General features: G+C 53.4%; 5 protein-coding genes across 5 annotated transcripts; 3 read left to right on the forward strand and 2 right to left on the reverse strand.

Annotated features, from left to right (window-relative positions):
• Positions 1-67: 67 nt before the first annotated feature.
• On the reverse strand, positions 68-1,372 carry E0L32_000942 (uncharacterized protein; the record flags this gene model as incomplete). The annotated part of the gene is made up of 6 exons (XM_031144399.1): positions 68-201; positions 261-438; positions 509-625; positions 685-714; positions 772-902; positions 1,174-1,372. The coding sequence occupies 6 exons, from the start codon at positions 1,370-1,372 to the stop codon at positions 68-70; spliced, it is 789 nt and encodes a 262-aa protein (XP_030994476.1).
• Positions 1,373-2,430: 1,058 nt separating this feature from the next.
• Positions 2,431-5,871, forward strand: E0L32_000943 (uncharacterized protein; the record flags this gene model as incomplete). The annotated part of the gene is made up of 3 exons (XM_031144410.1): positions 2,431-3,187; positions 3,366-3,852; positions 3,993-5,871. 3 exons carry the CDS (start codon positions 2,431-2,433, stop codon positions 5,869-5,871), a joined length of 3,123 nt encoding a protein of 1,040 aa, XP_030994477.1.
• A 475-nt stretch (positions 5,872-6,346) lies between these two features.
• Positions 6,347-8,281, reverse strand: E0L32_000944 (uncharacterized protein; the record flags this gene model as incomplete). Its single annotated transcript, XM_031144421.1, has 1 exon — positions 6,347-8,281. The coding sequence occupies one exon, from the start codon at positions 8,279-8,281 to the stop codon at positions 6,347-6,349; it is 1,935 nt and encodes a 644-aa protein (XP_030994478.1).
• A 1,908-nt stretch (positions 8,282-10,189) lies between these two features.
• Positions 10,190-10,795, forward strand: E0L32_000945 (uncharacterized protein; the record flags this gene model as incomplete). The annotated part of the gene is made up of 3 exons (XM_031144432.1): positions 10,190-10,322; positions 10,382-10,479; positions 10,562-10,795. 3 exons carry the CDS (start codon positions 10,190-10,192, stop codon positions 10,793-10,795), a joined length of 465 nt encoding a protein of 154 aa, XP_030994479.1.
• Positions 10,796-12,509: 1,714 nt separating this feature from the next.
• E0L32_000946 (uncharacterized protein) lies at positions 12,510-16,330 on the forward strand (the record flags this gene model as incomplete). Its single annotated transcript, XM_031144444.1, has 3 exons — positions 12,510-12,655; positions 12,711-12,922; positions 12,978-16,330. 3 exons carry the CDS (start codon positions 12,510-12,512, stop codon positions 16,328-16,330), a joined length of 3,711 nt encoding a protein of 1,236 aa, XP_030994480.1.
• Positions 16,331-16,916: the final 586 nt, after the last annotated feature.

The following is a 16,916-nucleotide window of genomic DNA, read 5'->3' on the forward strand; positions in this document are numbered from 1 at the left end:
GTAGCTCTTCCTGATTCGCGATTCAACCGCCTTGTACCTTAGTTGTACTCCATCAATTATCGTGTCATCATGAATGCTGGAAGTGTGGCTGCCGCTTCTGCAAGAAAGAGTTGATGCCCTCCTGGAAGTCGTTGAGGCTGAATGTCGAATAGTAGAGTGACTTCTCGTGGACCATCCCGGCGTCAAGGTTGCTGTTCTCAACTGCTCGGCTCGTCAGCTAATCTACCCCCGAGAATATCGACTGATAGTATATCACCTACCAGTGAGGACTGCTTGTTTGGCAGTCTTGATAACTGGGCCCGAAAGGCTCGCGATTCTCTCCGCCAGCTTCGTTGCTGCGTGCAGGACTTCTGACCGGGGAAACGCTTTGCTGACGACTCCCAGCCGCTCGAACTCTGCGCCGCTTGCAGAGTCACCAGTGAGAACGAACTCCATAGCCTTCGAGACGCCATGTTAACCCACCCTGGTCACCAAACAACGTCAAGGTTCAGTGGTTGACAGTACTTACCTTGTGCTTGCCCAGTGCTCGGGCCAGTCTTTGGGTGCCACCAGCGCCAGGTATCGTCCCGATCTTGACCTCTGGTAGACCGAACACCGCATCTTCCGCAGCATAGATGATGTCACACTAGAGGACTTGTTAGCCCAACTAATTCACTTTCCATGTCGCAACCATTTCCTACTTACAGCAAGAGCAATCTCGAAACCACCACCAAGCTAAATTAGAAACGTGTTAGTCCAAGCTTGAGGCTCTAGGGTTGCCAATCCACATACAGCAAAACCAACAACCGCGGCGATTATTGGCTTGGAGAATCGCGCGAGGGCATCTGTCAGATCCTTGAGAAAGTCGATCTGGTGGGCCTTGGCCGTGGAGATCTGGACCAGCTCGTTCAGGTCCATGCCAGCTATGCCGCAATGTCAGTCAAGTTGTGGCCAACGCACCGCTCCCAACCCTGATTCTGTGCTCCAACATAGATAACAAACAGCATATTCAAAAAAGGGGTAGGGTAGCTATGGTTTAAGCGAGCATGTTGCATCCGATGCATGTCACTCCAAGGGCCTTCCGCGACCGAATGGTGGAAAATCTTCACCAGAATTTCTTGGCCTCGGCTGCTGAGATGAAGGGGGAAGGAGGCGGCGACCTGAAGGCGTTGACAAAATGAGGAAAACGCCTACCGCAAAACGGGCCGTCTGGACCACCGGTGATGATGACCGCGCGAACCGTCTGTAGACTGTCCAGGTGCGCTAGAACCGCGACTAGCTCGCCGATGGTGCTCTGGGCGAAGGCATTCCGCTTTGCTGGCCGGTTGAACTGGATCAAAGCCGTGCCCTTGTCATCATCGACAGAAAGCTTGATATCCCGCAAGCTGTCCATTTTGGGAGATGAAGAGAATGCTGCAACAGGCAGGAGAGACAAAGTCTGGTGTTGGGTTACGTCGAATATCTTGGCAGCCCTCGAGACGCGAGATTGGGCTTGGTGGTTGAGGCGAGTGTGTCCAGTGCTCGGCTTGACATTTTGAACGGAGCAGTCACGTTTTTGTAATACGATATGTGTCCTGGGGCCGAGGCATCTCGTGCTGAGGGCGGGCAGGGATGCAGGATGTGCGGTGCGAGGGCAGCTGAACAGTAGGACGATTGATGAGAAGGACTGGAACTATTGCATGTTTGACGTTTGACGCACCGGTCGCTTCACAGCGCCGTTTGTAACGACCTTCTCCATCCGCCGTGCTGCCCCGTGGAATGGTCGGCCAATAGCCGGCGAAGACGGTGATGGTTTTGGTAAACACCAAGTGGAGACCATGACTTAATAAGTTCTTAGACATGCAGAGGATGGGAGCTGATGCCCTGGAGATTCGGTCTCCACAGATTAGTTTCAAGATCCCCCGATGCAAGGGTCTCCACTCCGAGAGGATAGATATGCAAGTATGCAAGACAATGGTTCCCCATTGTTCTTCATCACACCCTCCGTCCGTCTTAGTTGGGGATCTTGGGCCGAACTCATTCCCTCCGTTCCCGTTTTAGGTTGTGCCCATCTTGTTGAAGAATCTAGCCCGCATGACGAATCGGGACGGCCGCCGCGTGAGACCCTGAGATCGCCACCAGGCCCGGACCTGGCAGAGTGGAGTTCTGATATACCCGAAAACCCCTGTTCCCCTGTTTGACTTGGGAGCCTCGATCTCAAGTCAAGAAACACTCAAGGAAACTAGTGGCATGATATGTATGACCAATATACTGACCTTGGAATGCTCCCGGGTTGGACCCCGGAGAGATGCTCGGGCAGATGGCAATCGCCCTGGGCCGTCACCCACACGGGAGAGGCAGACATGGCGCAGCGGCTCGCCTACTTAAGCCCTCGACGGGTTCGGCTCCCGCTGCGCTTTTCTCACGGCCAGGCATGCCCAAAACATCCACGGCACAGAGCGTCTGCCCGTCATGGCTTCATTTTCTTCTTCGTTTCACTCTCTAGAGTCACTCTCCCTGGCGGATCGAGTGCTCTTCAACACCTTCAGCAGGGGACCCAGCTGCCGGATACCCTACAATGTCGTCCACCACGCCTTCGAGGCCATCGCCCTGGCACACCCCAACCTCACTGCCGTCCGCGACAGCGATGGCACTACGATCACATACCGGGACCTCAACCGCCGGGCGAACATGCTGGCCAACGAGCTCAAGGACACCTACGGGGTGAGGGTCGGTGACCGTGTGGTGCTTGTTTACCAGCGGTGCATCGAGATGGTCGTCTTCATTCTTGGCGTCCTCAAGGCCGGCGGCCAGTACATTCCCCTCGACGGTGGCGTCGTTACCGATGAGACGCTCGGCTTCGACATTGTCGATTCCAAGGCCCCGGTCGTCATCTGCCTCCCTAAGTACCGGGAAAAGGTGCTGCGGAGCCTCCCTGCAGATCACCGCTCCCAAGAGGGAGGGAACGGCGGCAACGGGCGGGTCAGCGTGCTCGATCTGGACAGGAACGCAGAGCTCTGGCAATATGGCAATACCAAGCACCCCTTGGTCCAGGTGGGGCCCGACGACGGGGCCTATGTCATCTACACCTCTGGGACCACGGGGCGACCCAAGGGCGTGGATGTGCGCCACGGAGGTGTCACCAACACGCTGCTCGCTGAGCCCTCTCGCCTGGGGATCGCCCCAGGGAGGAATGTGGCGCAACAGCTAAATGTTGCTTTTGACATGTGTAAGTTTTCTTTTTCTTTTCATTTTTTCCCCCTTCATGCCACTTTATTTGTATTGTGATATGTTTGCTTTTTTTTTGGGCCCCTTCTCTCGCTTGTCGGGTACCTGCGCAAACACATGTTTTCAGCTTACACGGACACTCGACGCTAACGACCATGGCTTTTTGTGAATTATGACAGGCGCCTGGGAGATCTTGGGCACCGTCATGAACGGCGGCACCCTGCACATCCGCGGCAGCGGGCCGGGCCCCTGGGCCGAGTGCCTGCGGCGCGTCGACACCGTCATCGCGACGCCCTCGGTCGTCCTCAAGCACATGCCGCGGCCGCGCGACTTCCCCAACGTCGACACCATCGCCGTGGGCGGCGAGCCCTGCCCGCTGGCGCTGGCCGAGGCGTGGGCCCCGCACGTCCGGTTCTGGAATGTGTGCGGCCCCACGGAGATCAGCGTGCTCAACACGGCCCACCTGCACCGTCCCGGCGCCCAGCTGTCGATCGGCAGGCCCAACCCCAACACCAATGTTTACATTCTCGACGACGACGAGAGGCCCGTCAAGGTCGGCCAGCCGGGCACCATGTGGGCCGGGGGCGCCGGGGTCTCGAGGGGCTACCTGAATCTGCCCGAGCTAACGGCCGAGCGGTACAAGCCGGACAAGTTCACCCGCGATGGGTAAGTTGTACCTGTTTGAGCCTTTGACGCGCAAGCTCAGCTTGGCTAGACCTCTGTCCTGTTGAGGCTGTGGGAGGGGCATACCAGCTGAAGAACATGCCGCGGTCTTCTTCCCGAAATGGAAACTAACCTGTTTATAGACGCATGATGTTCAACACTGGTGACCTGGGCCAGTGGACCGAGGATGGCTGCCTGCTCCCCTTGGGTCGCAAGGACGACCAGGTAAAGATCCAAGGCTTCCGAGTGGAGCTGGATGGCGTATCCCGCTCCATCGAAACGGTCCCCTCGGTCATCAAGGGCTGCGCGCTCAAGATCGATGACCGTCTCTGGGGATTCTACTCTGCACAGGCGCAAATTGACGAGAATGTCCTCAAGGAGGCAGTCGCCAAAAGCCAGCCTTTCTATGCCGTCCCGACAAGATGGATGCACCTACAGACGCTGGCATTGACACCCAATGGTAAAGTAGACAAGAGGGCACTATACCAGATCGCCGGAACAGCGGCACCAGAAGTGCCAGGTGTCAAGCAACAACCTTCCGAGACTTCGTGGCCTCTCCCCGCCGCCTCCAGGCCTCCATCCAGCAAATCGAGCGTCTCCACGCTCGTCGCTCCAGCAGACGCTTCCATCTTCGAGAAAGATCTGGAAAAGAGCACGACACGCTTTTCCGACGACGACACCGATGTGGAAGAGGAAGAGGCCGAGCTGCCGGCAAAGAAAGGCGTCCATGGCTTGCGGTCGCTGCGGTTCCGCGCGTTCTCTGCGTATCGTAGGCTGTTCGCTCTGATCTTCTTGGCCAACCTGGCCGTCTTTTGCTTTCTGCTGTGGGAGAGCCGCGATAATGGCTTCCATCCGTCAGCCTCCCACCTCGCCGTCGCCGTCGCGGCAAACCTCCTCGTTGCGGTGCTCGTGCGCCAGGACTACATCGTGAACATCATATTCCTGGTATCCAGGCTGCCGACGTCCTTGCCGCTGGGGATCCGCAAGCACGCCGCACGTGTCTACCACAACGGCGGCGTCCACTCCGGGTGCGCCGTGTCCGCAACGGTCTGGTGGGCCGTGTTCACCGTGACAACCATCCGCGACTATCTCACGGAGGGAAACCCGCCGCCCATCAAGAGTGCCGTCCTCGCACTGACCTGCGTCATCATGGCTTTCCTTGTGTTCATCCTCGTCATGGCCTACCCGACCATCCGCATGAAGATGCACGACCAGTTCGAGTGGGCGCACCGCTTCGTCGGGTGGTCCGCCGTGGCGCTCGTCTGGGCCCACGTCGTCACCTTCACGAGAGCCACGAGCCCGGGACAGCCCCTAGGCCTAGCCCTGCTTCACAACCCCGTGTTCTGGCTCCTGTCCGTCATCACGCTGAGCATCGCGCTGCCCTGGATGAGGCTCCGCCGCGTCAAGGTCGTGCCCGAGCCGCTCTCCAAGCACGCCGTCCGTCTGCACTTCGACTTCGACACCCCGCCCCCCTGCACCTCGCGCGGGGTCCGCATCACCGACCGGCCGCTGGTGGAGTGGCACGCCTTCGCCGCGATCCCGGAGCCCAGCGGGAAAGGCTTCTCCATCATCGTGTCCAGGGCCGGCGACTGGACGTCGCGCGTCATCGCGGACCCGCCGACGTCGATCTGGACGCGCGGCACGCCGGCCTCGGGCGTGCTGGCCATCGCGCCGCTCTTCAAGAAGGTCGTGCTCGTCGCGACGGGGTCCGGGATCGGGCCCTGCATGCCGGTCTTGATGGAGCGGCGTGTGCCGTGCCGCGTCGTCTGGTCGACCAAGAACCCGCTCAAGACGTACGGGCAGGGCATCCTCGACACCATCCACGCCTGTGACCCGGACGCGCTCATCTGGGATACCGACGAGAAGGGGCGGCCGGACATTGTCAAGCTTGCGTATCAGGCGTACAAGGAGAGCGGCGCCGAGTGCGTGTGTATCATTTCAAATAGGAAGGTCACTGCCAACGTGGTGTATCAACTGGAGAGTCGCGGCATACCCGCTTATGGGCCTATTTTAGATTCCTAGCCCTGTATTGATTCTCTTGAAGAGATCTCCTTTGTTGAGTTGTATATAGATATTCTCTTTGCCTCTATCTAATACACCTCCATCAATAATGCATGCATCTACTTCCCCAAATCCATCGACTGTGCCTGTTTTCCAATGCAAAGACTCAGCGTTGAGCACTTCGGACGTAATAGCACGTCTTGAGGGTTTGGATGGAAAGACTGAGAACGCATTAACGAGATGGAGAGGCTGGGCAGAGTCCCACCCCGATTCAGGGGTACCAAGAGAGGGTCGGTAGCATATTAAGGGTCGCACGGGTGGGTGAAGAATAAGATCCAGTTTCTGGAAACATCAGCTGCCCTAACTTAAGACGTCGCATTATACGTTTCTGTTGAAGCAGAGCTGCTTTCAATGACTAAGATGGTTCCATCGACACCATACGACATTCAAAAGTACGTTATGCTGCGCCTCCGTTGCACAACTGGAGACAATCCACCTACACGACGTCCTTGCGGTAGAAGTCGCGGATCTTGTGGAGCAACGACTTCGAGCCGGTGTTTGCAGCGCCCTCAGCAGTCTCGTCCCTCCTCTGCGGCACGTCAACCAGCTCGCCATCCAGACCCGTGTTCGTGATAGCATTCTGCTGCTTGCCCAGGTAAAAGTCGGGCATGAAGAAGGTAGCGACGAGGGGCACGCAGGCCATGCACAGCGCCGTGACGGCGATGTGGCCGTTGACGTAGGCGTAGGCGCGGATGGCGCCCTGGCGCACGGGCGAGTCGAACGCGTAGCTCGTGCGCAGGCGCTTGATGTTGGCGTAGAGCTTCTGCAGGGCCGCGTCGTCGACGCTGGCCGGGATCTCGAGGCGCATGCGCTCGAGCATCTCGCTCGTCCAGAAGGCCGACGACACGGCGCTGCCGATGGACGAGCCGAGCGTGGACCACAGCGTCAGCAGCGAGATGACGGACGCCATGTCCTCGTGCGGCACGGAGGCCTGGCTGCCGACGCGGGCGCCGACCACGTTGAAGGAGCCCAGGCAGAAGGTCAGCTGGGCGATGACCAGGCGGGCGGTGTCCTGGACCATGTGCCCGCTCGGCTGGACCAGGAGGCCGTAGGCGATGATGCGCGCCCCGGCACCGAACAGCATCATGGTCTTGTACCTGTGCGTGGCCCTCTGGACGAGACCGACGATCGGGCCGAGGATGCTCAGGCCCATGGTCGTAATTCCCAAGAAGATGATCCATTGGTAGTTGGTCCAGTCCTTGATGATCCAGATGTACGAAGAGAAGTACGTGTTGCGAGTTGCGGAAGCCATCTGGTTGAAGGTGTAGATGACAACGGCGGCGAGGAATGTGCGGTTCATGATGATGCGCCGTGTCATGAGGGGCTTCGGGGAGAGGTACATCTCAAACAGGACGTATGCAACAAGTAGCACGAAACCCATGACGAGCATGGCAATGATACGGCCGTTCGACCAGCCACCGGGCATGAGCTCTCGGATGCTAAACGGCAACAGAATGAGCGAAAAGGACACGCCGAGGATGATCAAACCGAAAATATCGATATCGATCAGACCTTCCTCCAAAAGCTTCAGCCAGTAGCCGAAGCCCTTGGAGCTTGAGACTTCGTCCTCACCAGCTCTCACGCGCCTCGAAGCAGCCATTGTCACGAGACCAAACTTCTCTCCGCGTCGCTGCATGGCGTACAGCGTGAATATAGCGGGCACTAACAGGCAAGGGACCATGATAGCGAACATGCCCAGGCCCCATCGCCAGTTATCGATAAAGGCATCACCGATAAACCCGTTGATCGGTACGGTAACGATGAACGGGATCGACAGGGCAGCACCAAAGAAGCCACGCCACTCAAGGGGCGTCAAATCACCGACGATAATGTCGCTCAGCAGGTCAAGGCCGGATTTGCCGACAGAGGTAAAGCACATGCCCACCGTGTAAGCGGCAAACGTGCTCGAGCTCGCAGCGACAGCAAAGCCGACAACGTAGAAGACGAGGATGATGACGTAGGTCGTGGGACGCGAAGTGATATCAGACAGCTTGCCGATGAAAGGCTTGCTGATGGCACGGATGATCTGGCTGGCGGTGCTGATGGCGGCAAGCTGACTGTGCTTGCCGAAGGTGGAACTGGCCATGGTGTTGAACACGCTCGTGGTGAGGCCCATGTCGAAGGCATAGGCGAACATGGTCAGGCCGATCGAGATGCCGACCAGCCATAGCAAGATCTTGCCCGACCTCCCGGACTGGTACAGCACCTTGTTGAAGGCTTCGACCTTGCTCACACCAATGGGGGCTGTTTCATTTTGTTCCACCAGCTCGGGTTTGAAAAGGCCAGGGCCTGCGTTGTTCTGATCATTGTTGGCCTCGATGCTGGCCCGAGGCTGATCGGCACCAGTGTTTTTCGCAGCGGGGGTCGACATCTTGTCTTCCTGGGAGACGCAAAGAAGTGTCTAGAGTGAAGGTTGAAGCTGGACGAGGAGATCAACGATAGAACATCGGCGTCACGTAGGATGCATGCCTTTACATACTACACATGCAATCACACGTGCGAGTTAGGTGAACCTAGCTCGTGTGCTCGTACAGCCCTTGTTTTACAAAATTTTTCATTTCGCTCGTCTTGGTGGTCGATATCCCTACAAATCGGGTCTAAGTCGCAAGAGCTATGAGGCCAAGATGCCACTACCAGGTGCTGTGCCTCACATCGTGCCACTGGCTCGCGCTTTAGTCCGCATATATTCAAGATGCCAAGCCTTGGGAGCGGCCTTGACTCGCGGCACAGTTGGATCAGATTATCACCACGGATACTTGTCCGTATCTGATCATCTGATAATCGCCTTGTACCATCTATCTCAGCTTTATCAGATCTTTGCCCAGTGTTCTCGATTCTTTGATTTCCCGGTCCCTGGAAGGAACCGTACATGTCTTCCTCACAAGACCTGCCGCGGACAATCTTGTGTGGGACAAAGGTGAGCGAAACCCAGTTGAATCGAAAGAGAGCCTTTTTCCCCCTGAGCATATAATTTCAGCTGGCCATTCATAAGTTTCTTATTCAAGTGTCGAAGGGCAACTCTGAGTCCAAAACCCTCGGAGGCAAAGCACCGCTTTCATTCCTGAGACGACCTCGCAGGCCAAGGAACCCAAGACAAGCCCAGGCGTTTAGTTCTATTGAGCCCCACCGTTGGGTTGATTACCTATCGCGTCTGCAAAACCCTGCGAGCGCCCTACATTTCCCGATGGAACGGAAACTCCACATGTCTGCTTTGCAGTTGTGGCTGCGTCAATGTTTGAGAAGCGCCGATACTATATACTAGCTGATGCCAAAAGATTAAGGCCCGGAAAGCCAGATAGTGAGACCGCAACCCCCTTTAAGAAAATTGGACGGAGATATCAAGCCTGAGGGCGGCTGCACGAGCCTGGTGCAGGACTCGGGAGTTAGGGCAAATATCAAATATTGCAAACATTGCCCAGAGATTGCGGTTCTTGAGATCCATCGCACATGTCGTCGTACGAAGGATAAGGCCATTGCATTTAGCAATGCGTAGCCTTGGCTCTAACCTTTCCCAGATCGAAACATCTGGTAAGTGATGTGTATTTCTTGTTGCGATACTTGAACCAATATTAAATGGCTAACATCAACCTGCGAACATAACATTCATCTGCGATAGAAAGAGTGACAGAGCATGTTGTGAAACACTGGTATCTCGAAACGCAATCTCAAAATACAGCCTACTCCGGGCTTTCTTTAACGCCACACTTTCATTCTACCTCCAGAATAATATGATGACGGGTGATAGTCATTGGTTGCTAAGGTGTCTGATTCCACACCTATCCCAGCCTGATACTCGATTGATAATGGCACGACAAAAATAGAAACTCATGCTCCAAGCTTTTCAATCCTGGATTTCATGCCGAGCCTGGTTGTCGGCAAGCTGTCAGCACTGCCCCCTTCAATTTTCTGCAGGTCTGACATCAGAGGGCGTTGATTTGACCCTGTGTAAAGTTAAGGCTGACGATCACTTAACCGCATTGATTCATATCTTTCGACATGGTCACTGCAACGTGGGGACTTGCAACCCAATCACAGCTTGCGCTGTGGGGCGTATTCGATACGAACTCAACTCGATTGGCCAGATTCAGTGCGAGATACGAAAGCACCCTTGACGTTGTTAGTCTTGATACACCTCATCTGGCCCGAATTGCGTCCGTTAAGGCGAAGGCGCAACATGTAATTATATATAGGCTGCACCCTCCACACACGCTGTCCCGTGAAGACTCCTCCAGACTGTACATTTACACACGTTTGAACCAGATAAACACGTCCTTTCAACATGGCCCACGAAGAGAGCCACGCACCGCCCCACGCCGGCCACCCAAACCCCGGGACGGCGGCCGCCGTCAACAGCCGGCAAAATCCCCATTGGAACGAAAGCATGTTCTCATGCTGTTCTCCCTTCGATCTGTGTATGTGGGCTAGAGGCGTCTTCATTTAGCTTGCAATTATGTGATTGATTCGGTTTTAGGCATGGCAACATGGTGCTTCCCGTGCGTCACTTATGGCAAGACAGAGGCGAGAAGGAAAGACCCCAGTCTGAAGGACTACAATGGAGTCAACAACGAGGTGCGTCCGATTGGTTTGATCGAAAGCCGACGTGCTCCGGCGCGAGCAAGACTGTAACAGTGTTTTGCTGATGAATCTTTAGTGCTTGGTCTACTGTGGTCTCAGCGTCATCATGCTTGGCTGGATCCCCCAAATGAGGAGGCGAAAGGCCATCAGAGAACAGTACGGTATTGAAGGGTCGTCTGGTGGCGATTGTATGACTGTCTGCTTCTGTCCCTGCTGCGGCCTGATTCAAGACGACAAAGAGGTGACGTTCCGGGAAAGTTTTGGGAAAACTGAGGGTTACCAGAGGAACGGAGACATGACCTATCCATGAGACATGCTTCCAGTACACTGTATATATTAGTGCGCGTCAAGTAATTTTCAGACAGGTTGTACATTTTCGGCAAATTTGTTATCTTACTCGACGTCAAAGACATGAGACCAAGATCTTGAACTACCTAGGTAACTAACTATGCTACGGACACGGGGTCAACCCATTTACTTTTTGTCCCTTTTCTATATCAATACAAATGGCTCTCTTAACGACCCGAATAATTCTTCTTCTCAATCAAGAACATAGCAAGCCTCCAGTGAAAGAAATCCTCAACCTCCATAAGGCACTGGACCTTCCTAATTATCTGCACCTTGGCTACACAGATAGGGCAAACCCGCACCTTACGCAGTGTTGTTGCTACCAGAATTCCAAACTTTCTCGAACTCATGGATAGCTTTCTTGGCCTTCGCTCTTTTCTCTTTCTTGATCATTTCAGCATCCCGCTGATTAAAATCCCTGCATCCAATATCGGCCGAGATGGAATCATCCCCTTCGAGATAACGGTCCATCATCGGGACTTTCTGGGCTTTCTGGGTTTTCTTATCCCGTCCAGGCCTAACAATATTAGTGATAACATCATGCCGAGTAGGGCAGATACATGCGCTTACTTGGACTTTGAAGTAGAGCTTCGGTGGCTTGAAAGGGACATGATTTCGAGTAACGGGGCGTCTTGAATGAAAAGTTTTGATCACTGTGTAGTCTCTAAAGAATGATTTCCAGTAGATTGAAAGTTGCTTGAAACGGGAGGATCTAGTTGAACTACATGTTCGTCTCTCGTGGCTCCAGCCTCCTATTTATGTCTTTGATGAGTGCAGATTCTGTCCTCTGAAGCTTCTAATCTACGGGATCTTGTAAAAGAGACCACGTCACGTCACCCAACAAGACTGACAAAATCTTCCACAGGACAAAATATGCGTTTCGATATCGCCTACCCTCCGAGCCCCCACTAGACGTTGCCACACGACAGGGAATGATAAAGTTATGGGAAGCTGGGAAAGCTCCGGCTTTAGGCACTATACCCTCCTGAGAAGAAAAAGCAAGCGAGAGTCGTATCATAATGCGATGGGAGATGCCACACTTGTGTGTCGAGATATGTTGTTCGGAAGATTTTGTCATGACCTTTTGGTAGCTACTTGGACAGCCAATCGTATGCCGTTCATCGTAGTTTGCGTTCGGCACGGGTCGCCATCTGGATGGGGTGACAAAATAAGCACCTGCAAGCAATGTGAGGGTCTCATTTGACGCCCCTAGGACACCAGGCAGCGAATCCAGGACCAGCTGCTGCATGCAAGTTCTGGGCCCAGAATCGGTCGGGCGAATGAACCAGGCCATAATCTGCATCTCATAATCTGTGTGCCATAATCTGTGCGCCATAATCTGCGCGCCATAATCTGCGTGCCATAATCTGCGTGCCAAAATCTGCACCAAGATTCTGCGTCGAGTTCGTGGTGACGTGGCATGCAGACCCGATTATGCCTTGCCTGACAGGGTGGTAATATGGCTCGCGGACCACGCTGCTTGATCTTCCCACCACATACAAAAAGACCAGACAGTTCCGCTGAAGTTTCTGAGAGTTCGATACCCCAGTCCTAATCCAGCAGTATTGCTCTTCCAAATACCTTCACATCCCTCAGCCTTGTACAGGCCCCTCCCCAGACCATCTCTCCGTTTTCATCCTACATCAAATTACTTTTGACGCCACGCACACCACACGATGGCTCAACCAATCCCAAAGGAGGTCTGGAATGACCATAAAGAGGCCATTGTGCGCCTTTATATACACGAAGATCTGCCTCTGGACAAGAAGGACGCTCGCAACCTGATTGACGTGATGAAGAATGACTACCAGTTTTCTGCCACGTGAGTTCCATTTTGCTACTTATTTAGAGTATTTGTTCCTGATGTGACTCGGCAGATCCGCACAGTATCAGCGACAGTTCAAGAAATGGGGCCTGACGAAGAATCTATCTCGAGATAGTTGGGAGTCAATCTTTCAGCACCTGGACCAGCCCGATTCGCACAACACCAGCCATCAACTGAGGTTGTCTGGGCGGGTCTTGAGCAAGAAAAGGATCAATAGGTCCCGGAGACATGTACGGCCAAGCAACCGTTCCGCTCAGCAAGCGAGTAAGTATTTCATCACCAATCTGAGTCGCGAAATCACCGGCTAACAGTCGGATAGGGGCCTCGCAGCTCATGGCTTGCAACCCGCAGATAGAGATCACCGAGTTGGACGATCTCCAGGCGGACACCCCCCTTGCAAGTCTTGGTGAGGTACCGGCACCATTGCGAGACGGCACAAGCACCTCGAGGATTGCGAACCCCTGCAGACGACCCGGTACACCCGATGGCGATCATTATCCAGATCCTGAGCTATTACAATCACCACCGCCAATATCTCTGGAAATTCCATTCCTGCCCGTTTACGATAGCTCGTGCTTTCAACCATCATCGACCACACCATGTGTTCTTGGTGATTTGGAGACAGCAGAATCTTCACAGGGTATTGCAGGAATGAGCAGTCATATGCCGTTGCCATCTGAGACACAACACGGTCATGGAACCCACCGAAAACCTGTCAACCATAACGGGCATATACCAAGCGATAGGGATCTACCCTCCAGGTCGACAATCAAGTCGATCTCAAAGTCCGTGACTGTTCATACCTCAAGCCTTCAGCTTTGTGCAGATCTTCAGAACAAAGCCGAACATAATCTCCAGTGGCCCCAGGTTTTCAGCCCATGGCGCAATGCTTCATTCTCAATATCGCAGAAAATACCACTCCCTATTCTGGTATCCATATGCCTTCAGAAGACCTTGTCTTCGCTGACACAATTTGCATTCCACTACTCTACGGACAAAAATGATTGCATAGCTTTCATCGATGGCATGGTCTCTACACTTCCGATAGCAGTGCAAAAGTCGTCCAGCGCATCCAACTACGACGAGGACAGTAGCGCGATGTTCTTCAAGGCCGTGCTTTTCTCGCTGATCAATAATTTCGCTGGCATTGGCCACTTCTCCCCAGCCTTCTTTGTTGAGTTTATTTGCATTCATCCTAAACTTGGGGGCCATATTATGCGTGGCTTAGGGGCTTGGGATCAATTTGTCACCAGACCTCTTGCAGAAAACCTATTTCGGTCTGCTGTGCTTGCCGGCCAAGTAGGCATCATTCGAACTATTCTGCCTATTTTGCAGAATACTTTCCGTGTCGACCTGACCAGCCTATTCTCCGAATATCTGGGGCTAAAGTGCACTCCATTGGAGATTGCGGCCAAGATGCGAAGCATTCAGACATTGAAAGTTGTTCTACAAGCTGGATTTGATCCGAATCAATCATGCCCTGGCAGTTTTACTCCAGGTGCGCTGGCAAGCTTTCTAAGTGAATTCACTGAAGCGCTATGTTCTCACAGAGAGAAAGACACAGATATTGATATCCTACGTCTTCTACTTCCCTATCATAAGAATGGGCCTGGATGTCTGCACAGATTTGTCAATAACCACCCTCAGCATGTGGAAGCTATGCGACTTATTCTAAGCTATCTTGCTCCAGAGAGTCACGACTATGTCTTCTCTCGCATCCTTCTTACTATTCGCTTCACCAATGATGCAGATACTGTCATCAATGTCTTGAAGTCATGTCAAGAGCGAGGCTGCTTCGGACAGCACGAAAACTGGAGAATAACCTTGGAAACCCTTGTACGCACTGCCACCGCCACTGACGATTATCCACTGGTGGAGTTCCTTCTAGATATTACAGATTGCCATAGTTATGCACTATCTACCGCAGTCAGGAGTGAAGATGCTGACATGGTGCATTATCTCTTGGGAAGGGGATTTGACGTCGACCCCGATCCCTTTGATCCTTTCGATCCTTTTTATTCCACATTAGAGTGGCGGTTCCCACCCCGGCATCACATTGGCGACATAATCAGAGCAGCCTTTCCACACAATGGAGTGGTCGTCATCACGCCCTTGGCACAGGCTATAAGACTACAAAACTCTCATCTGATTCAGGAACTCGAGGAAAGGGGAGCCCTCAATCACATCTCCGAACCAGGTCGCTTCCGGGCGGCACTTATAGCAGCGAGTGAGATTGGCCACGAGGCATATGTTAGGATGCTTTTGCGAAAGTGCCCGAAGCTCGATGCCGCGAACTCGCAGGGTGCACTATTGGCAGCTATGGAGAATGGGCATACGTCGGTCGCCGTAAGGCTTTTCGAAGCGGGTGCTTGCCACAATGACAGGTCTCGCTTCTGCCATTTTCCACACGGTCTTCTAGACAGTGCTCTAGCATCACATGACGATGTTATGATACAGCTCGCGTTCGAGTGCGATATATCAATCAATGGTACGGCTTTCAGCATCGCCCTCAAGGACCAGAACACTGAATTAGTAGATTTACTTCTTCGGCTTGGAAGTATTGCTACGTACACCACCGACTTCTTGAACGACATTGTCAAGCTAGGAAACAGGGAAATTGTGAAATTGCTTCTCGAACATGGATTTGATCCCTTTGAACCCATTGCCGGCGAACACACGGCATTTGGAACAGCAGTGCTGTACGGGGATCCCATAATGATCGACATCTTGCTCACAGCAAACCCAAACACAAGCTCAAGAACGTTGTTCTTCGAAGTTTTATGCGAGAGCCCCCAAGAAAACAGGCAGCTGCTTATCAACGCATATCTGAGCAAATACGGGCAGAATATATCCGGCTTTGGTGGTGACCAGTTCATTCAAAGTTTCAGAAACAAGGACCCCGACCTAATAAAAACCTTGCTAACTATTCAGGCTGATATAAACTCACTGACGTCTTCCTGGCATTCGGATGCTTGGTCACCATTTGGTTATGCTGTCAAGCACCACAATGATGACATGAGTCTCCTTCAGACACTCCTCGACGCTGGAGGGGATCCCAATTGTATTGCATGGCAGAGCGAGCGAGGTCGAACACTGGGACAAAAGACCGCATTCCTGGTGGCGATAGATGCCTGTAATGCGGAAGCTGTGAGATTACTGGTCGAAGCAGGAAAAGCAGACGTGAATAAGGCTCCGGGCATGGGAATCCTTCGTACACCCTTACAGGAGGCCAGTGAGACCAGTACCTTGGGCATAGTCAAGCTCTTGCTGGAGTGTGGCGCATTTGTGGACGGATCTCCTGCGATCAGAGGCGGTGCAACTGCTCTTCAGTTAGCCGCCATTCGTGGACACATTCCCATCGCCGCACTTCTGGTTGAGAATGGAGCGAGCATACATGCCCCTGGGGCAAAAGTATTCGGCCGTAGAGCTTTCGAAGGCGCCGCAGAACACGGTCGTCTGGATATGCTGAAGTACCTTTGGGACGCAGCATCGGGACGCGGCTTCAGCATCAAAGAACTGGAGAGGGCATCGGCCCTGGCTACAGAGCAGGGCTATCCGGGATGCGTGGAATACATCGAAGTACTCAGGAGCGGATTGGCATTTCTCTACGAGGACACTGATCTCATTGTTGACGATTCTGTTTTGGAGCTTATTGGAACGGAGCAACCATGAAATGGTTCTGGGCGATAGTCTTGTCGAGTATTTATCTAAGGAGGGCACGGATGACAGAATTTCTTTGTTTACATCCAACGGGACTTTATGAAATGATACTGACCCGCTTTCTGGTCGGGTCGGGAACCTTGCTTGGAGAACTCTGGTAATAGTACACTTATCAAGCCGGATGATTTCTAACTCAACGGTGTCTTGAAAAAGTGCAGTGTCAATACAAGTAAAGACAAGTTTGAAAAGCGACGAGGAGGATAAATGTATCAGCTCCTCAACAAGCTTCCTGTCTGGCAAATCGGGCATCGACGGGGTACCGTCTGCCGGATCGCGTCGACATTGTGTCGATAGTGGGCCGGGTGTCTTGGACAGGGGAGATTCGGGAACGGCAAGACACTGGTACTTGACATGGGCCATTAGGATTCCGCCCAATATCGCCAAAACACTTTGGAGTGCACAAAGGTCCTTAAAAGCACCATTCAGAGAGCCAATCTTCTTACTTCAAGCGCAATCACTTCATAAACCGCATCGCCGAGTTCACGAAGCACAACGGCTAGATAACAGTCCATCATGAACATGGATCTAACTCTGTTAG

This window comes from Thyridium curvatum (genome assembly GCF_004353045.1).
Source record: "Thyridium curvatum strain D216 chromosome Unknown NODE_3_length_876553_cov_77.224826, whole genome shotgun sequence".
NCBI classification, from domain to species: domain Eukaryota; kingdom Fungi; phylum Ascomycota; class Sordariomycetes; order Thyridiales; family Thyridiaceae; genus Thyridium; species Thyridium curvatum.